The sequence below is a fragment of the Cajanus cajan genome, chromosome 4 (genome assembly GCF_000230855.2).
Source record: "Cajanus cajan strain Asha chromosome 4, NIPB_CcT2T_4, whole genome shotgun sequence".
NCBI classification, from domain to species: domain Eukaryota; kingdom Viridiplantae; phylum Streptophyta; class Magnoliopsida; order Fabales; family Fabaceae; genus Cajanus; species Cajanus cajan.
The window spans coordinates 77,341,716-77,362,369 of record NC_138520.1 but is presented as its reverse complement, the minus strand read 5'-3'; the positions used below and the strand labels follow the sequence as shown (position 1 = coordinate 77,362,369).

At 33.3% G+C, this 20,654-nt stretch overlaps 3 protein-coding genes and 1 pseudogene across 5 annotated transcripts; 3 read left to right on the top strand and 1 right to left on the bottom strand.

Moving 5' to 3' along the window:
• Positions 1–76: 76 nt before the first annotated feature.
• LOC109802246 (Leucine-rich receptor-like protein kinase family protein) lies at positions 77–3,648 on the top strand. Of its 2 annotated transcripts, XM_020363527.3 has the most exons (3): positions 532–670; positions 846–1,905; positions 1,995–3,648. In XM_020363527.3, the coding sequence occupies exons 2-3, from the start codon at positions 911–913 to the stop codon at positions 3,469–3,471; spliced, it is 2,472 nt and encodes an 823-aa protein (XP_020219116.1). In that variant the 5' UTR covers positions 532–670; positions 846–910; the 3' UTR covers positions 3,472–3,648. The 2 variants fall into 2 exon arrangements, with proteins under 2 accessions (XP_020219115.1, XP_020219116.1); XM_020363526.3 differs by having other exon boundaries at positions 77–1,905.
• Positions 3,649–5,956: 2,308 nt separating this feature from the next.
• TIF3H1 (translation initiation factor 3 subunit H1) lies at positions 5,957–10,214 on the bottom strand. The gene is made up of 12 exons (XM_020363369.3): positions 10,059–10,214; positions 9,898–9,977; positions 9,567–9,683; positions 9,371–9,474; positions 9,198–9,264; positions 8,310–8,443; positions 8,183–8,231; positions 7,766–7,837; positions 7,583–7,684; positions 7,435–7,502; positions 6,459–6,611; positions 5,957–6,287 (listed from the first exon to the last, which is right to left on the bottom strand). The coding sequence occupies exons 1-12, from the start codon at positions 10,066–10,068 to the stop codon at positions 6,230–6,232; spliced, it is 1,014 nt and encodes a 337-aa protein (XP_020218958.1). The 5' UTR covers positions 10,069–10,214; the 3' UTR covers positions 5,957–6,229.
• A 2,702-nt stretch (positions 10,215–12,916) lies between these two features.
• LOC109802081 (putative aldo-keto reductase 2) lies at positions 12,917–16,567 on the top strand. Its single transcript, XM_020363292.3, has 5 exons — positions 12,917–13,231; positions 13,414–13,614; positions 15,102–15,274; positions 15,393–15,495; positions 16,013–16,567. The coding sequence occupies exons 1-5, from the start codon at positions 13,019–13,021 to the stop codon at positions 16,349–16,351; spliced, it is 1,029 nt and encodes a 342-aa protein (XP_020218881.3). The 5' UTR covers positions 12,917–13,018; the 3' UTR covers positions 16,352–16,567.
• A 129-nt stretch (positions 16,568–16,696) lies between these two features.
• LOC145956980 (putative aldo-keto reductase 2) lies at positions 16,697–20,015 on the top strand (annotated as a pseudogene). Its single transcript, XR_014433424.1, has 5 exons — positions 16,697–17,570; positions 17,840–18,043; positions 18,906–19,078; positions 19,178–19,280; positions 19,442–20,015. The product of XR_014433424.1 is annotated as a putative aldo-keto reductase 2 (transcript).
• Positions 20,016–20,654: the final 639 nt, after the last annotated feature.

The window sequence follows — 20,654 nt, the reverse complement described above, 5'->3', positions numbered from 1 at the left end:
ACAAAGCCTAAAGGCCTTGTAAGTTGTAATGGGGTGGCAATTTGTCAGTAGCTTAGCCACGTTTGTTGGACCAAAACTGTTTGATCACGGACTACGCTAACAATACCATATTCACCCATTATTGGCTTTCTCAATGACCCTTCTCTCAACCCTTTTTTTTTGTAAAATATTATACTCTCCTTCTCGTGAGCACACATGTAATATCGTTTTCGCTAAGGTAGTGTAACATCTACCAGTCATTACAGTTTTCACATACTATGTTATCCCTAAGCCATACTCATAGATAGCTAACTACTAAAGATAGTAAGATAACTCAGCCTCAGGAATACGAAGAACAACAAGAAGAAGAAAAATGACTAGTTTTCAGTTCCACTTGAGAGTTTTGAGTTTGAGTGTGTTGATTTCAGTTTCCTATTTGGTGACATGCTTGGGGAACAATGAGATGCCCGTTCAGTTGAATGATGATGTTCTTGGTTTGATTGTGTTCAAATCTGACCTTCATGACCCTTCTTCTAATCTTGCTTCATGGAATGAAGATGATGCGAATCCATGTTCGTGGCAGTTCGTGCAGTGCAATCCCGTGAGTGGAAGAGTTTCTGAGGTCTCATTGGATGGCTTAGGACTATCCGGGAAGATAGGAAGAGGCCTTGAGAAGTTGCAACATCTAACGGTATTGTCCCTTTCTCACAACAACTTGAGTGAGAGTATTAGTCCATCACTTACTCTTTCCAATAGTCTCGAGAGGCTGAACCTTAGTCACAATGCTCTTTCTGGTTCCATTCCTACTTCTCTTGTGAATATGAATTCAATAAAGTTTCTTGATCTTTCAGAGAATTCATTTTCAGGACCAATCCCTGAGAGTTTTTTTGAGAGCTGTTCTTCCCTTCGTCAAATTTCTCTAGCTAGGAACATGTTTGATGGACAAGTTCCTGGCTCACTGTATAGATGTTCCTCCTTGAATAGCCTCAATCTTTCCAATAACCGTTTTTCTGGTAATGTGGACTTCACTGGGATTTGGTCACTGAACAGGCTTAGGACTTTGGATCTATCCAACAATGACTTATCTGGGACCTTTCCTAATGGAATTTCATCCATACATAACTTGAAAGAGGTCTTGTTACAAGGTAACCAGTTTTCAGGTCCATTATCCAATGATATTGGACTCTGCCTGCATCTGATTAGGTTGGATTTTAGTGGCAATCAGTTCAGTGGAGAACTACCTGAGTCACTTGGGAGGCTTAGTTCTTTGAGCTATTTCAAGGCATCAAATAATCTTTTCACCGGTGAGTTCCATCAATGGATTGGTAACTTGACCAATCTGGAGTATCTTGAGCTCTCAAACAATCAGTTCACTGGAAGCATGCCACAGTCCATAGGGAAACTGAGATCACTGACTCATCTGAGCATTTCAAATAACAAGCTTGTTGGAACTATTCCATCATCATTAAGTTCCTGCACAAAGTTATCTGTGGTCCAGCTCAGAGGTAATGGTTTCAATGGCACAATTCCAGAGGGTTTGTTTGGCCTAGGATTGGAGGAAATAGATTTGTCTCATAATGAATTGGGAGGGTCAATTCCAGCAGGATCAAGCAGGCTTTTAGAAACTCTAACCATTTTGGATCTTTCAGATAACCATATCCAAGGGAATATTCCTGCTGAAACTGGTCTTCTTTCAAAACTAAGATATTTGAATCTGTCTTGGAATGATCTTCATTCACAGATGCCTCCAGAATTTGGCCTACTTCAGAACCTAACAGTTTTGGATCTTCGCAATAGTGCATTGCATGGTTCAATTCCAACAGATATATGTGATTCAGGCAATTTAGCTGTCCTCCAATTAGATGGAAATTCATTGGAGGGGTTTATTCCAGAGGATATTGGGAATTGTAGCTCTCTTTACTTGCTGTATGCTTCCTATTTCTCATGCTCTAGTCTAATACCATTTTTTGTACGCATTTTTTAGAAGATACTAATTCCTATCTATTTCAATGCAGGAGTATGTCTCACAACAATTTGTCTGGCTTAATTCCAAAGTCCATGTCAAAGCTAAACAAGCTCAAAATCCTCAAGTTGGAATTCAATGAACTAAGTGGAGAGATACCAATGGAGCTAGGAATGCTTCAAAGTCTTCTGGCTGTGAACATATCATACAACAGGCTCACAGGCAGGCTTCCTGCAAGTAGCATATTTCAGAACTTGGACAAAAGTTCCTTGGAAGGAAACCTTGGACTTTGCTCACCCTTGTTGAAGGGTCCATGTAAGATGAATGTCCCCAAGCCACTAGTGCTTGATCCAAATGCATATAACAACCAAATAGGTCCCCAAAGGCAAAGAAATGAATCATCTGTCGCCGGCCCGGTCCATCGCCACAGATTCCTTAGTGTATCTGCTATTGTAGCTATATCTGCATCCTTTGTCATTGTATTAGGAGTGATTGCTGTTAGCCTTCTCAATGTTTCTGTAAGGAGAAGGCTAACATTTGTGGACAATGCTTTGGAAAGCATGTGCTCAAGCTCTTCAAGATCAGGAAGTCCAGCCACAGGAAAGCTTATTCTGTTTGATTCCCAGTCCTCACCTGATTGGATCAGCAATCCTGAGTCCTTGCTCAACAAGGCATCTGAGATTGGAGAAGGAGTCTTTGGAACACTCTACAAGGTTCCATTGGGATCACAAGGTAGAATGGTGGCAATCAAGAAGCTTATATCCACAAACATAATTCAATATCCAGAAGACTTTGATAGGGAAGTTAGAATCCTAGGGAAAGCAAGACACCCTAATCTAATAGCATTGAAAGGATACTATTGGACTCCTCAATTACAGCTTCTAGTAACTGAGTATGCACCAAATGGTAGCTTGCAATCCAAGCTACATGAAAGGCTTCCTTCAAGTCCACCTCTTTCTTGGGCCACAAGATTCAAAATTTTGCTTGGAACAGCAAAGGGGCTTGCTCATTTGCACCACTCTTTCCGTCCACCAATCATCCACTACAACATAAAGCCAAGTAACATCTTGCTTGATGAAAATCACAGTCCTAAGATCTCGGATTTTGGCTTGGCGAGGCTTCTGACAAAATTGGACAGGCATGTGATGAGCAATAGGTTTCAGAGTGCATTAGGATATGTGGCACCAGAATTGGCATGTCAGAGCCTAAGGGTGAATGAGAAATGTGATGTGTATGGTTTTGGAGTGATGATCCTTGAGCTTGTGACAGGTAGGAGGCCAGTGGAGTATGGTGAGGACAATGTGCTGATATTGAACGATCATGTGAGGGTGCTGCTTGAGCAAGGTAATGTGTTGGAGTGTGTGGATCAAAGCATGAGTGAGTATCCAGAAGATGAGGTGTTGCCTGTTCTGAAGCTAGCAATGGTGTGCACCTCTCAGATTCCTTCTAGCAGGCCTACTATGGCTGAAGTGGTGCAAATACTGCAGGTCATTAAAACCCCAGTTCCTCAAAGGATGGAAGTGTTTTGATGAGATATGATTCTGTGTTTAACTAGCTTGACATATAGAAAATCTTTATTACTGTTGAGATTTTTTTTTCCCTTTATGTTATGTATCCATTTTAATTTCCTTTGCCATTTGGTTTATGTGGACTGTTCTTTTAAGTATAAGCAGATTTTCCTCGTATAAATGGAAATCACTATCACATGTCTTGACTCTTGTTTTCTCTTTTACTGATATCAGTTTATCGATTATATTTACCAAATTATAATCATGTCACAAACTACAGCAATAATTTTTTTTATCAGACAAACTACAGCAATTAGCAAATAGCCACATGATTATCCACTGGGAAAGGAAAAATATAAAAACCTTAGGCACGAAGACAGAATTGTGTTATTATTTTTGGGTGAGAAAAAGATTTAGGGAAGAAAAGTTTCCCCAGGCAAGCAAAATTGAATTCAAGATTTTTTTATCAAATGTTATTTCATTCAGCTGACTCAACCAACGTTTATAATATAACAAAACTTGCGTATTGAAGTTGAAGTATATGTACTTTCATTAATAAATTATTGTATATGTATTTTATTAAAAACCAGCGCAAAAGATTGTCCCCAATTACACGTTTTTGCGGAAGATATAATTTTAATTAGGGAATCAAGTAAAGTGATTAACCTTGAACTTGAACTTTAGAGATAAACATTGGAAACAAAGCGTTTTTACTCAAGTAAGAGCACAATAGTGTTTGTATAGCAATTTTAGCAATAAACAAGAAGAACATGCATGGAGGTAAAAATGGAAGACGACATCATAACTTGATTTTAGATATTTGGAATAAATAGTACAAAATGATCGAAAAATTAACGAGGGTGTCGAGATATAAGCACGATGACTTAAATAGAAGAATGCATGAGGGATAATTAGTGATGGCAAAGTGCCTACAAGACTCGAGCCAAGTTTTATCCCACTATTATACGTCTGACTATACTATATGATGATGAATAGAGCTTTAAAGGGACATGAAAAATAAAATGAAATCCATTACTGTAAATGAGAATGTTAAAATAATTGTCTACCATAAAAAAAGAAGAAGATAAAGAATGATTATAAAAAAAATTATATATTACTGTAATAATAATTAAAAAATATTTAAATATTTTTAGATCCTATAAAATGTAGAAGTTTTAATTTCGGTCCTTGTAAAAAATTTTCTTTGATTTTTTATCTTTCTAAAATTTGTAAACATTAATTTTAGTCTTTATAAAATATTTTTTATCTTTGTAAAATGAATAAATTTTAATTTTGATCCCTACAAAATATTTTTTTTTATTTTTCATCCCTCTAAAATATAAAAATCATCATTTTTGATTCTTAATGATCGTTTAAACAAATAAATATTTATTTTAAGGACTTATAAAAAAATTTAGAAATGTCACGTTAACATATTATTATTAACAATTATAAACATCTAGATGGTCAATTAATCTTTTAATAACAAATGAATAATTAAAAATGATTATATAATAATAAAAACTAAAATTAATAATTCTAAATCTTACAAAAATCAAAATTAAAACTTGATAATTTTGTAAAATCTAAAAACATAATTAAGATATGACAAGATTAGTTAAGGTGATTTGGGTATGTACCTGACCAATACAAAAATCAATAGAAAAAGTAATTTGTATGATTTGTCGTGTGAAAAGGAGGAGGGAGTTTGTCAAGGAAAATATCATGGTAAATAATATACTTGAAGATTTGGTTTTTAACCACGTGTATAATCCCTTGGTTTAAATCACAGATAAAACTATTGTACTTCTACTAAAATAACAGCTTAAAAATAGACTTGGGAAGTTATTCTATAGCACTCGAGTCTAGTCCTTTGGAATAATCGCAGCAGCGAATGTTCAGAAAATCTACGTTCAGAAAAAAATCACTGGGTAGAATAATTGGAAAAGACGTCAATACAGTCATTTTGGATTTGCTTTTTCTCATGCAAACAGAACAAAACGACCATTATCTTATTTGGTAGTATTCTGCAGGACTGATTCAATGGCGCATGGTCCTATCTGGCCCTTTTCTTATATATGCTACTCGCTCGCTTTAGAGTAGCTGATAACCTTGCAGAATTAGCCTTTTCCATTTACATGGAAGAGGATGAACATATCCTTCGAAAAAAATCCAAAAAAGAATCCAAAACACCTTCCGAATCTTTAAAATATTCACACTTTTCAATAAACTTAATATAAAACAATTATTTAAATTAATATTTTATAATTTAAATTAATTTTTTAAAGATTCGGAACAACTTTCGAATATCGAACTGTGATTTCGGAGGATCCTGAATTTTCCTATATGGATAGGTACCGGATGGAAAAAGGGACTCTTTATTAGATTGAGCCTTCCACAAGTGCTGATGTACAATCTTTATTTCCACTTTTCTGAATAAAGTTTGGTACCTTCCTTTTAAAAAAAACTAAGAAAAACTTTATTTAAATCAAGGAGAGACTTCATATACCATCAAATTTCTAATCTTACAAAATGTCTCCCGTAAAAAGTATAAATATTTTCCACAAAAATGAACTAAAGTAGTTGATGCTAAGCAATAAAACTCGAACAAGCAATTGGCACTGCTTGTATCTCTAAAGAAATTATACTGCATACAATTGGATGGGGTTCATAAAATAAACAAAAAATAAGTCGCCTTAAAAACATGATCCTCTAGTATACTACCAAAGTTGCCATAAAATTCCATCAACCAACAGAATGAGAAACAAAAATTGCCTTCTCAATCCTCATGCAAAGCCTTCATCAAATAGAGTCTGTTAAAGCTCTGTCCTGACACCCTGCAGAACACAACCAAAAATGTAACGACGATTAAACTCTTTTTAGCTAGAGAAGATATACCCATGATATAAGAAATAGCAGAAAATCAGAAACTTCAAATCGGAAACTAAGTGTATCTTGCTCCTCAAAACTGGAAGAGCTTGGCCACCGTAAAAAATCTAGTCACATACCCATTGATTTGGTTGCAGTAGTTGGAAATTTGATTAGTTATGAGGAAGCTCTCCAACCGTGATGGCTCAGGGAGTGGCTTGAAGACGGGATTTGAAGGATCTTCCTCCGGCAAAGGTTCTTCTCCAGCAGCTTTACGAGCCATGTTCTCCGCCCTGGTATCATAAAACCCAAAACATATAACATGTTGACCCAATAATTGAAAACAAGGATAAGCTATCAATTACAATGGTCAATATTTATGTTTGCTTAAAATACAAAAGACGCACCAAAGGAAAACATTAAAATTGTATGCGTAAACACCCGTGCTCATAATATTTAAATCAAACAGACACATGAATATTCAAATCTGCTGGATTACCTTGATCTTCAGTTGAAAACGAAAACTATCGGAGTTGAAAACTGTGTTTAACAATTACCATACAATAACCTTTTAACCTTCATTTATCATTTATTGGATGTGGGATATTAGAAAAGCCAAACATTGTACACAGTACACCATAAAGCACAACATACAGGACATGAAACAGAAATAAAACTCAATCGCACTACCATTGATGCACTATTGCATTTTGATTCACCCATCCACCGCTAACCACATAAACACATTCTTTTCAATCTCTCAATCCTTATTCATTTTTTTAGTATTTGCCTATTCGGCCAGATATCCTCACAAACAAAGTTGTAAGACTAAGGGGCAAAGCTTGCCTAGCTTCCACTGTGACCAATCACTATCGGTTATACTAGTTCATTTAATTAAACCAATATATAATAGGTACCGATTGTTAGGCATATATCCTCAACCATAAGTAAATTCTATTTTCCAGCATACTCTTGCAACAGAAGCTTTATTTACAAGTGCAATATATATAATTTTAATGGCAAAATAGTTTGGATTATAAAGCTTCCTACGACTCAAATCCATGTTCATTTAATATAAATCATACAAAAAAAATTGAACTACAAACTGAAGCATACCTTCTCTTTTGAAGCCATGCTTGCTGCTGTGCTTGTTGACGAGACAAGCTCCGATAGTAGAATTGGAACTAAAATAGAAGAAATTTCAGTCAATCACATTTTAAAGCAACACACACACATACTAAATGCAGACCTAAACTAAAATAACCTTTTGTTGTTCTAGGGACAAGTCATCCATGCATTCAATCAAAAATTCCATATTCCTCTCCATTAATGAACTGGTTGACAATTGCAAACGATCATAGTCACACTGCAATGGCACAACAACAGATGTAAAGACAAACTAAATTTAAAATGACCAAAATAATCTTTATTGAAGATCATAGTTCACCTGGGTGACTGGAGTATCAGGTTCCAGCTCTGTCATAAAAGCACTGATAAGAGCAGAATTTGAAACTTTGATCTGATAAATAAATATATATGAAAGCATGATCAGCATTAATTACAAACCTACTAACAAAACTAATAAATACACTTCCATACTACAAAATATGTACAAAAATTATTCATCTTATCCAGTAACATGTCTGTTTCATTCTTAATTGCTGCATTAAGAAATAAGATAAAGATTATTACCATATTAATCCACCATGACAAATGTTTTTTATGATCATTTCAAAATTTCAATCGCCTTACAATTAAGATGATTTGGTAAGTATAGACATTCCATATTAACAGAAATTCATTATATGAAGGAATATTTGGTCAAATCACTAAAAAGGGAAAGGGAAATGTACAGAGAACTTACCGGTATTTCCTCAAAGATGTCCACCCATGATAAGTTCTTCTCCCTCAATCTATTTCACAAGACGGAAAAATAAGAAATCAAATGGTTCAACTTAAAGACAACAAGAAATACAGAAGAAAATTCATACTTCTCTCCAGTAAAATTATTGCTGCGATAGAGTTCCATGAATGAGTCAGAAAGCTTCAAGGCTTTCAGAGCTAGAACACCTTGATCTGACCTTGATGGATCATATATTATGCAAACACAGCGTCTAATATTCTCCTGAAAAACATTGGTATGTTGGAAACAAATGGTTATTTACCAGATTAGATACTGTTGAAAAAATTGCCTTCAGCTGAAAAAAAATATGCACAAAGGATTGCCACTGTCATCCAATAAACTAGCTTTTATGTTTTAAATATCAGAAATCATTATCAGCCATTATTAGTAAATTTAAGCAACAGAAAACCTAAATGGAAAAGGCATGATATTTTCATCATCTGGTTATAGACAAATATAGTTTTGTTCGTCATTCTAACTAGTCCACCCAACTTCCCTTGTTTTAATAACAGCTGTTTCTACTTCAAAGTAATATAATAAGCAAGTTTGTAGATATAATATAGTTAGCTCATTTAAAATTCTCAGTTAATTGTAACAGAGTTAACTTTCATCCAACAAATTATGCCAATACCTGGCACTCTTGATCAAGAACAATATACTTCCTAATTATCATAAAGTCAAAATAGGTGCCCGTTCAGAAGTTCAAATCCTTGGTGGTGCAGACCACATTTTATGACGTCTATTGGGAATTCTTGATTTATAGTTCCAAAGGTTATTATGTAACTTACTGCAATCACCTCCCTATAATGACCACATTAGACCCAGGTCAAATAGTTTAGAGAGGTGTGAACATTTACATTTAATAGCAAACTATCGGAGCATTTGGTTTCCATAAAAACATAACTATACAAGATACAAACCAAGAAACCCCAGCTTAGGCAAAAACATGCAAAATAAATTGATAACCATTCATTACCTGGTAATTCATAAAGGTTTCAATAAGCTCCACAGTCTGAAAGGAGCCAAGCAATGTAGACTGGTACCTAGAATCAGAGAACCAAAATTCCTTCACATTTACAATAATATAAAACAATTGAAATTGAAGCACTAGAACAGGTATTTGAGAAGTGGTATTTTCATCTTATATACCATCCAACGGTATTGTTGTCAACATTAACCTCCCTCAGGCACCTCATCATTTCAAGCTGGTAATTAGCACCATCAGCTTCAATTTCCTCGTCCTCCTCCCTCATCTGCAATTTTTAGAAACAGAAACAACAACAACTTTAGGAGCGCAACATTAAAGGATTCAAAAATGGAGAAACAAAGAAAGGTGACATCATACTGGAAAGGGGAAGCAGTTGGTAACTTCAAGAACACTGCCAACATCCAACCCAAGAAGTTGTCCAGTGACTAAAGAAGGCGAGTGGTCCTTGCAATGCTTAATTATCTTCAGTATAACCTGTTCAACCAAGAGACAATAGCACCCACACTAATGTCACTATTCTCTATCATGGAAAAATTAATTGAAAATTCTATTAAAATACACACACATATAAGATAAACCTAGCTACGACCAGATCGCCATCAGCATAGACAATGAAGACGTGAACATTAGACAGATGCATAAACAATTTGAAGCTTAACTATGAGAATGGAAAGCGTAGAATTGATACCAGTCCTTCAATCTGGACGACTCTGAGAGGCGGCGCAACCTCCTCCGTCGCGGCGACTTGGAGAAAAGATCTAGCAGTAGCTGCAGGCATAAAACGAAAGAGACCTCATTGAGAAAACATGAATAAACAAAAACGAATAAGGAGAGTGGTGGAGATTGTACTGGTAGCCATGTTTTGAAGGGAAAGGTTGGAGCGAAGAATCGGCGATGGAGTTTGAAGGAGGAAGAAAACCCTAACGCCGGAGCAAGAGGAGCAAGAGGAGGGGGTTTTGCCTACAATTCGCCTCAAATACTACACACCCAAAATTACAATTAGCCCAAATTTTTAAAAAATCCTTTAAAAAAAACGTATTATTTATGTTAATTTAATAGTTTCAAATAATATATAACTATCTAAAAATTATAAGTAATTATTATAATTAGTTAATATAAGGTAATAATGATAATAAAACATTCAACACTAATAAAATAGAAAAAATAATAGTGAAATAAAACTGTAATTATTAAAATAATAATAATAATAATAATAAATTTATGTATATTAAACACAAACTTTTATTTTACATATTTTTAGGATTTTTTTTGGATAAAATAATTTGTATGATATTTTTTAACTTATTATTTAATTCAATTATTATTATTATTAAATATTATTATTTTTAAATAAATTATCAATAAATAATTTCTTATAATATAAATTATTTATTATAAATCTAAAATACAATTTATATATTTAAATTTTTTTATGTATATTTATTTTAAATATAATTTATATATTCAAACATAATATTTTTATATATAATTTATTATAAATTTTAATTATATTATATATAATGAACATGTATGTGTATAAGTTAAAATACTAGTAAATATAATATAAAAACTAATAAAAATATTAAAAAAAATTAAAGTAAAATAATACTATAAATATTATGACTGATAAAAATAATAATAATTATAAATAATAAACAAATATTATAAGGTTAAAATATTAATGAAAATAATATAAAAATATTAATAAAATACTAAAAATTTAAATAATACTATAATTATTATAACTAATAAAAATAAAAATTAGCTAATTATATTTTTTATTTTGTTATTTTTTTTATCGATATACGATTTTAATCAAGCCTTTAGTCTTTTATTTTTAATAATATTTTTGTATTACCATCCATTTGTATTTCTTGACTTTCAAATTTTAACATTAATAGTCTATAATCATTCACCAATACAACTTAAATCACATGCCATCAGTGACATTTTTCAAATAAAAAATTAAAAAATATACAAATGAAGTTTTATAATTAAAAAAAATATTAATCACATATTTAAATAAATATAAATAAAAATCTTTATATATTTTTAAAAAAAGTATATTTAAAATATTTAAATGTCACACTTTAGTAAGGACATATCACATGTCAACATTAAAATTTAACATACAATAATGGATGTCAAATTGATAATAAAAATAAAATTTCATATTTTTAAAGTTAGAGGGACTTAAAGTATCTATTTTTAAATAAGATAATTAATTTGAATTGATATGAGTATCAAAATACTTATGTTATTTAATCAAGTAATCGGAATTCTATTTTATCTCTTGCAAATACATAAAATTCGAGTAAAATATTTTACATATTTGATATTTGTAAAATCTTTGAGGAAATTTATAATTCTGATACAATTTGATCCTTTAGGTATGTTGATAAAGGTTTAATATATTGATTTTTCATATGAAAAAATAAATTGATTAAAACAAAATTCATTTTGATGATTTTTACATCACAAAAGGAATTATTTTTTTATTATGCGGTATTTTTAATGCAAATCGAAAAGATAATAATAAAGATAGTATAAACAATACTAACAAAATAAAAAAATCAAAAGGTTTAAATGTGTTTTAGTTGAACGGTATAAATTTGATTTTGATTCCATAAATTTAAAATTAATTTTTTAGTCTTATAATTAAAAAAAATCTTATTTTAATCATTTCACTTAAATATCATTAATAAAAATGTCAAATAAAAGTCATATTACTGAATTTGTTATATAATTTTTATTTATTAATATTATTATTAATAGAAATATCATATTAAATTCATCTAATGTTATATAATTGACTCAATTGGACATTATCTTTAATGTTTATAGGGGTTTTGAGAGACAATAAGTATTATTTTTTTTAAAAATTACAAGAACTTAAAATAAACGTTAAATTTGAAGGAAAAAAATAACTTCATACTTCCTTCCACAGGGGCAAACAATATCTTATCTAAAGAAACTCCCAACTATTTAAAACTCATAAAAAAATTAATTTAAAAAATTATCAATATAAAACAATAATTAACATAGCAACAAATATTTTAAACAAAGTCAACAACCATTTTCTAAAACTCACGGTATTACAAATTTTTACTTTAAAAGTTGCTGGAAAACTATTAGTTAGTCTAAAACTCTAAATACAATATACCAGGCTTCAAATCCTAGCACCTTACAAATTTACAACAATAATAATATAATAGTTTAAAATGTAAACTAGTAAAAAAAAAAAAAGGGAAATGAGCATAAAAAATAACATATAATAACAAGCTTTTATTTTATTCACTAAAAATAATAAATAATATTATAAAAATGAAAAAATAAAAGTATTACTTAAAGATATAATTTTCTCAATTAAAAGTAAAAGTATAAAAAAAAAGTCTAAAGCAAAGTACGTCAACTTTATTTTAAAATGAGTAAGAGTTAAAATTTTATCTTTATTTTAAAAATAAAGATATCATTAGTTGCTACTTCCTACGTAAATTTAAAAATTTGTAAGGTGCTAGGATTTGAAGCCTGCTAATATTGTATTTACTATTTAGAGTTTTAGACTAACTAATAGCTTTTCATCAACTTTTTAAGTAACACTGTGAGTTCTAGAAAATTAAGAATTTGCCGGCTGCAGCCAGCAGGACATAAATGACCAATGAAAACAAAAAATTAAGAATTAATTTGTTATTTTTCATCTCACTGCTATAAAAGCTCATCACAAAGTCAAAGTCAAGGCCAAAATTTTACTTCACTCCGATATACACACCGGAATCTGTGTTGTGGTAAGTGGTAATCCAATCACAGGAATGGCGAAAGTGGGTAGAATGAAGTTGGGTTCAGAAGGGTTGGAGGTATCTGTGCAAGGACTTGGGTGCATGGGCATGTCTGCATTCTATGGTCCTCCTAAGCCTCAATCTGATATGATTGCTCTTATCCACCACGCTGTCCAAAGTGGTGTCACTTTTCTCGACACTTCTGATGTCTATGGCCCTCACACCAACGAAGTCCTTCTAGGAAAGGTTCTTACTTCTCACCCTCTGCTACCCTTTTCATTCTTTCACATCATAACAATTCTAACTTTCAATTTGCTTGCCCTGTGCTTTAAGTTGTCATTTGAGGCTTTGACCATATATACATGATATGATACATAGTATATAATATGATATGATAATTTATATGATCAAGTGTGCATGTGACACAGGCTCTGGAGGGAGGGGTGAGGGAGAAGGTTGAATTGGCTACCAAGTTTGGAATCAACCTTGCTGATGGGAAAAGAGAGATTCGTGGTGATCCTGCATATGTGAGGGCTGCTTGTGAGGGAAGCTTAAAGAGACTTGGTATCGATTGCATCGATCTCTATTACCAACATCGTATTGATACTCGTGTGCCAATTGAAGTCACGGTTCCACTCTTTCTCTATGCTTTTTGTTTTGTTTTTTACTCTTTTTTTCTTTTTTGTATTTGTTTGACACTGTGTATGGAAGTTTGATCTTGTAATGGTTTTAGTTAGGGACCCTCCCATCTTTGACACATGTTATGGAATTTTCATGTAGAATAATGCTGCTTTGCACAAGCAGGATTTCGTGTGTCATACCCATTGCTATGATTGACCGAATTCATGTGATAATTGTGGGTAGTAACTTTCAAAATATGAATTTTTTTTTTTATCTATTAGAATGATCTTGATACCAAAGGAGTTTAGAACAACTCTTTCACTCTGCTCAATCAAGTGAGCTTGACCTCCTCGACAAAATATGATTCTTTTATCCCACACTTGTGTACTGTTTTGCATTTTTCTTTTTTGCAATAAGTTCAGCAACATGTTTCATTGTACTTGGCGAGAAAGAGGAATGCCTATCACACACATCTCACATCTCTTAAGTTGCACCATCTAGCAACAGTTTGTGGGATAAGGCTTTTGTTGTTGTTTGTTAACAATAGCTGGTCTCACCTTGTTTTTTGCACACCTACTCTGATTCTACTACCTCGTGCATATAAAAGTTTATGAAAGTCAAGACTTTTGTTGCTGTTGTATTGCCTTTCAAGTTGGAACCACTGTTTTTCAATGCTTTTGCTGGTTCTTGTTTTGAGACAAATTATAATTATATTTGTAGCTTAATATAGGGCAGTTAATATTTTCACTTGCATGAGCCTAGATCTGCTAGATGATAAAGTTTAATATTGGTACATCCATATTCCCCTTTTCTTCAGGTTTTTGACAATTCAGTAGTACAATTTGGAATAAAATGCTATAAGACTATAATTTTCCAATGGAGTCGGAATCAGGAGGTCTCTCCTCTTTCCCTATCTTCTTCTGTGTATGCACCTGTGTCACACCAGTTCCATGAGCAACATCTTTATATTATTTAAAGTATTATATAGGAACCCCAATTTACCTTTCGAAGATATATCTGAGTTTGGAAGTGTTCTGGGTTTTTGTCATGGATGAAGCATGGAACTATTTGATATAAAAAGCTATTCATACATTCGATTTAGACCATCACCATTCTTCTTCTAATTTCCTCAGTCTAGCATGCCATTGGGTCTAATTGTGCTAACAAGGCCATGGAACTCATAGATCATCAATAAAGCTCTAATACCATTATGTATTAGAAGAGTGGAACCAATTGACTCATAACTGTTAAATTCTATAACCACAAAAGCTAGCAATGATTTCTGTACATTAATTGTAAGCAGAGGAATCGTTTTTCTCCTAATTTCTTCTGTGTGGTTCTTTCCCACTCATCACATCCACAAATTTGAATTACAACATGTAACTGACCTGGATGATATCATTGTTAGTTATATGAGGATAACTAATTGTTGATATGTATAAAAAGACAATGTATGATGACTTTAGTTTTTTTCTTTTGCTTTTTGTATGGTAAGGTTGGGGAGCTTAAAAAACTTGTCGAGGAAGGAAAAATAAAATACATTGGTCTGTCTGAGGCCTCGGCTTCAACAATCAGAAGAGCACATGCAGTTCATCCAATAACAGCCGTGCAGTTGGAGTGGTCCCTATGGTCAAGAGATGCGGAGGAAGAAATAATTCCAACTTGCAGGTGTCATTTAATATATATATGTTTTCTTTTTTTTAATCTAGCAGTTCTCTTTATAGGATTCAATAAAACTGCAACAATATGAGTTATAACTTTATGACTTTTAATTTTTACTTCTTAGGGAACTTGGTATTGGAATTGTTGCATATAGTCCTCTTGGGCGAGGATTCTTTTCATCAGGAACAAAGTTGCTTCAGAATTTGACACAGGATGATTTCCGGCAGGTTTGTGGAAAAGCATGCTATTACAAAATTTCATGTCAAATGTGCACTTTCATTATCAACACTGTAGCACTGCTTCTAGGATTATTCCAAGGTCATTGAATGTCGCATGCACTCAATGACATTGACTTCGAACCATGGCTGTCTTTGGAATTTTCAATTTTAATTAGTCCTATATTAATGATTAAAATACCTAGTATTATAATTTCTGAATCATTCATTCTTATCATTTGTCGTGACCCCCCCCCCCCAGTATATCTTTAACACACAGTAATTGTGACTGCTCACTGACTGAAATCATTAAAAAGAATATAATCTTTTGACTCCTCTTGGCCAGAATCAGCTCAGTTGCTTGTGTATGACTGATGCTTACCCAGATCCGAATTATTGGATCTTTCCTGCTTCACACACCTTGTATCTTACTCCCAATTTAAATCAGCGAAATTGATTGTTATCATTTATAATGTGAATCATTGATACCTAATATAATCTTATGTGTACATGTTTAAATCTGCTGCAGGCTCTGCCTAGATTCCAACCTGAAAATTTGGAGCAGAATAAGACTATATTCGAGAGGGTTAATGAATTGGCTGCAAGAAAGGGATGTACTCCATCTCAACTTGCATTGGCTTGGGTTCATCACCAAGGAAAAGACGTGTGCCCTATACCTGGAACCACCAAAATTGAGAACCTTAATCAGAACATTGGGGCTTTATCTGTCAAACTAACACCAGAAGAAATGGCAGAACTTGAGTCTTTTACTGCTGCAGATGCTGTCAAGGGTGACAGGTATATGGATAGTTTTGCTACATGGAAGGAATCTGATACTCCACCACTTTCTTCTTGGAAAGCTGTATGATGAAGTGCATCGCTTAATGCTTATACTAATAAATATTTGCTGCTAAAACTTTAGAAACATATCAGGATGAGTGGCAAGCCTTCTCATTTGAATGGAATTTGGCTATATAACCCTTTTTGATTAAATCCATTTATGTGTTTATGCTTATATCTAAATGAAAAAAACAGGATATGGCATTACTTTTACTTTAGTGTGAATGATTATTACCTCGGCAAATCAGCTTGAGTAATATATCTTGTTTCAGAAGCGCTAATCTTTGAGTACAATGGGGTGAATTTCTCACATCTACAACAAGAACTATGGATGTTTTCTATTTCAATGCTAAACTAACCGAAATATCCAGTCATGCAAGAAAAGAAAGTAGAGAAGTGAACAGAAACAAGGAATTGCAAATCATTTCATCAAACAACACTAAGATGTGAGCATCCACTGATTTTGACCACGTTTTAACTAGCATTGCGCATGGATGCAAATAAAATAAGGCCTTTTACAATCAAAATGTGTAAATTAACAAATTTATAAACATTTTATTTGTCTTATTTCTAGTTGACGTGAAATTTGGATTTTTTTTAATACAATGTCTCAGGTTTATCATTGTTGGACTGGATATGAGAATAAATTTTGAGTAACCTATTTTAATGATCTATGAGGGAAGTGTTAGGTTTTTCCAATAGAAAACTATAAGTGATTCTTTTCTGATACGAATACGCGACCAAAATATGCCTTTCAGTGCATCATTCCTTGGAGCAGTATAGTTCTGGCCGATTTCATGTCACAAGATCAAACTTTTCAATTTCTGAAAAGAAAATAATAATAAAATTTGACCATGCACAAAGATTGAGACAAGTTAGAGAAGCGGTGGTCCTGGATATAGAGGAGAGAGACCAAACTTACTTTAACTTCATGGTTTATAAAGGACTCATGTCTCATTCACAGTCATAACTAATTCAGATTAATTCACTCAACCCAATATATATAGTGGTATCTGTGTTGTGGAAAATGTTGGGAATGGCGAAAGTGGGTAAAATGAAGTTGGGTTCAGAAGGGTTGGAGGTGTCTGTGCAAGGACTTGGGTGCATGGGCATGTCTGCATTCTATGGTCCTCCTAAGCCTCAAGCTGATATGATTGCTTTTATCCACCACGCTGGCCAAAGCGATATCACTTTTGTTGACACTTCTGATGTCTATGGCCCTCACACCAACGAACTACTTCTAGGAAAGATAATTCCCAGTCTTTTCATTCTGTGTTGTTTCATGTTTAATTCTGCACAGGCCTGTGCTTTGAGCAAGCATATGCGTATGATATATATATATATAATATATCTATGGACAATCTCTGAAAACTGAGAACTAATATGCTCATGCATGATACGATTTCTGCTGGCCAAACATTATTAGAATTGATCCTGGGAGTACACCCCACATATCTCAGGACAAGTTTATTTCTACGGTGATTTTTGCATGCGTGCATATTTGTTTGTATGCTGCAGGCTCTGAAGGGAGGGATGAGAGAGAAGGTTGAATTGGCTACCAAGTTTGGACTCAGCTTTGCTTGGGGGGAAAAGAGAGATCCGTGGTGATCTAGCTTATGCGAGGGCTGCATGTGAGGGAAGCTTGAAGAGACTTGACATCGATTGCATTGATCTCTATTACCAACATCCTGTTGATACTAGTGTGCCAATTGAAGTCACGGTTCGACTCTTTTTCTATGCTTTTGTTTTAATTCTCTTTGTGTTCTCACCACTATGTATTTTGTGTGCATTTTACCTTCTTTTTACACTTCAGGAAACTATGGCCATCCTACTTGATTTAAAAGCTATTCATCACTCATCAGATTTTGGCCATCATCATTCTTCCTCTAATTTCCTCAGGCTAGCTCTTACCATTGGGTCAAATTGTGCATATAATCGAGTTCATGCACACTTGACATTCTTCTCCAAGACAAATTGGAATTGTTGGATATTCCACGTCAAATAGTGTGTATAAGTGGAGAATAGTGTATATAAGTAGAGAGCAATTCTTGTCTTACTTGAAAGAATGAGTTAGATCCATGATCCATTTTCTAAGATAATATGAGTCTACTTTAATGATTATTGATTTTTGTAATGCTTAATAGATCATCAACTATCGATCCATTATCAGATCATTCTCAACATGAAAGTGGTGCCCGACATGATTGAAGTGTATGCAACGGAGATTTCACATTGACTATTAATAAGAGCATAATATTATATATAGGTGAGGAGTAAAATCACCTTATACCTATATATTATTAGCCTGTGGTCTTTGAGGAGTGAAACTACTTGACCCAAATCACTTAAATTGGAGGAATTTTTGTTCATCCAAGTTTATGAGCCTTTTTCTTGTCCTTATTTTATTTGTGTTACTTTCCCACTTCATGTCATATCTGCACATGTGCTTAAACATGTAATGGACATTTTTAGGAACTTTAAGTTGGACATGAGAAAAATATCAAATAACCATTTGTTCACATATGTAGAAGGACGTATGAATAATGATGACTTCAAGTTTTTCCCTTGCTTTTTATTGTAAGATTGGAGAGCTTAAAAAACTTATTGAAGAGGGCAAAATAAAATATACTGGTCTGTCTGAGGCCTCAGCTTCAACAATCAGAAGAGCACATGCAGTTCATCCAATAACAGCCGTGCAGTTGGAGTGGTCTCTATGGTCAAGAGTTGTGGAGGAAGATATAATTCCAACTTGCCGGTGTCATTTAATTTAATATACAAACTTTATGTTCTACGATTCAATAAAACTGCATCAATATGAGTTATAACTTTAAGACTTTTAAATTTTACTTCTCAGGGAACTTGGTATTAGAATTGTTGCATATAGTCCTCTTGGGCGAGGATTCTTTTCATCAGGAAAAAAGCTGCTTGAGAATTTGACACAGGATGATTACCGGAAGGTTTGTGGAAAACATGCTATTACACAAGTTCTGAAATTCATGTCAATTTCTGACACCCTTTATCTCACTATATAAATGAATGAAATTGCATTGTTATCTTTTTAAATGTCCATCATTGATACCTAAATATAATCTTCTGTGTTTGTTTAAATTTACTGCAGATTCTGCCTAGATTGAAACCTGAAAACGTTGAGCAGAATAATACTATATTTGAGAGGGTGACTGAACTGGCTGCAAGAAAGGGATGTACTCCATCTCAACTTGCACTGGCCTGGGTTCATCACCGGAAGAAATGGCAGAACTTGAGTCCTTTGCTGCTGCAGATGTTGTCAAGGGTGATCGATACATGGATGAGGTGGCTACATGGAAGAAATCGGATACTCCACCACTTTCATCTTGGAAAGCTTCTTAATGAAGTGCATTACTTAATGCTTGTACTATATGCTTGTAATAGTGTACCTTATTTAAAAGGAATTTGGCTGTTTCAACCCTTCTAGTTTCTAGCAGTTGGTGTGTCTTTTCAAGTGGTTTGAATTCTGCCGGATGATTCCATATATTTGTTTATGTATTTGTCTAAATAAAATAATACAACCATCTGAAAAGGCTATAGCATGACTTAAGTGTCGTGGTTATTGCCTTGGCAAATTAGCCTAAGTGATAATATCTTGTGTATCTTTGAGTACAGCGGAAGTGAGTTTATAATATCTACATGATTATGGCTTTGCATTTCTAAAATTCAGAATGCTATTACTTAGTATAGAACCTTATATATAACTTTTAAGATATGTTTAGAGTTTTTCTCACATGTTATTTTTATTTGAATTCTGTCAGCTAGAGCTTTAGTTTCTATTTATGTCCATAGATGCTTCTTGACATTCTGTGAAGTGGAGATAAGCTCTGATATTTGCATACTTTACTTTTAGGTGACACAATCCGTGAATTGGGTTTTGGCTTAGCACATATTCATGGAATAAAAAAAATTATATATGATCTGACTGCACAATTATGTGACCATAAAAAAATTAGAAACATACAATAAAATATATATGACTTCATAACAAGCTATGGCCTATGTGGCTTCCATAGATTCTGGTTTAAGGAATTTTCATAGCTGGCACCTTGTATCTTACTATTTATGCATGTCAGGGAAGTTTCTGCCTAGAGTCCAACATGGATTCTGATTGCATAATTTGAAATAGAAGGGATTCACTCCATCTCAGGTTGCATTGGTCAAGGTTCATCAGCAATGAAAAGGTGTGTCCAACAACCAAATTAAACCAGAACTTTAATCAAAAGATTTGAGCTTTGTCTGACAAATTAACATCATAAGAATTGGCAGAGAAATTAGCCTTTTACTTTGGCATATTCTATCAA

Bases quoted from the DNA above. Each gene is read 5' to 3' on its own strand.
- LOC109802081 (XM_020363292.3), top strand. From the start codon at position 13,019: ATGGCGAAAGTGGGTAGAATGAAGTTGGGTTCAGAAGGGTTGGAGGTA. The intron at 15,275-15,392 runs GTGTCATTTAAT...TTTACTTCTTAG, and splicing joins GAAATAATTCCAACTTGCAG to GGAACTTGGTATTGGAATTG. The intron at 15,496-16,012 runs GTTTGTGGAAAA...AATCTGCTGCAG, and splicing joins CACAGGATGATTTCCGGCAG to GCTCTGCCTAGATTCCAACC.
- LOC109802246 (XM_020363526.3), top strand. From the start codon at position 353: ATGACTAGTTTTCAGTTCCACTTGAGAGTTTTGAGTTTGAGTGTGTTG. The intron at 1,906-1,994 runs GTATGCTTCCTA...ATTTCAATGCAG, and splicing joins TGTAGCTCTCTTTACTTGCT to GAGTATGTCTCACAACAATT.
- TIF3H1 (XM_020363369.3), bottom strand. The intron at 9,265-9,370 runs GTATATAAGATG...CTCTGATTCTAG, and splicing joins GACAACAATACCGTTGGATG to GTACCAGTCTACATTGCTTG. The intron at 7,503-7,582 runs GTTATTTTAGTT...CTTCTATTTTAG, and splicing joins TGTCCCTAGAACAACAAAAG to TTCCAATTCTACTATCGGAG.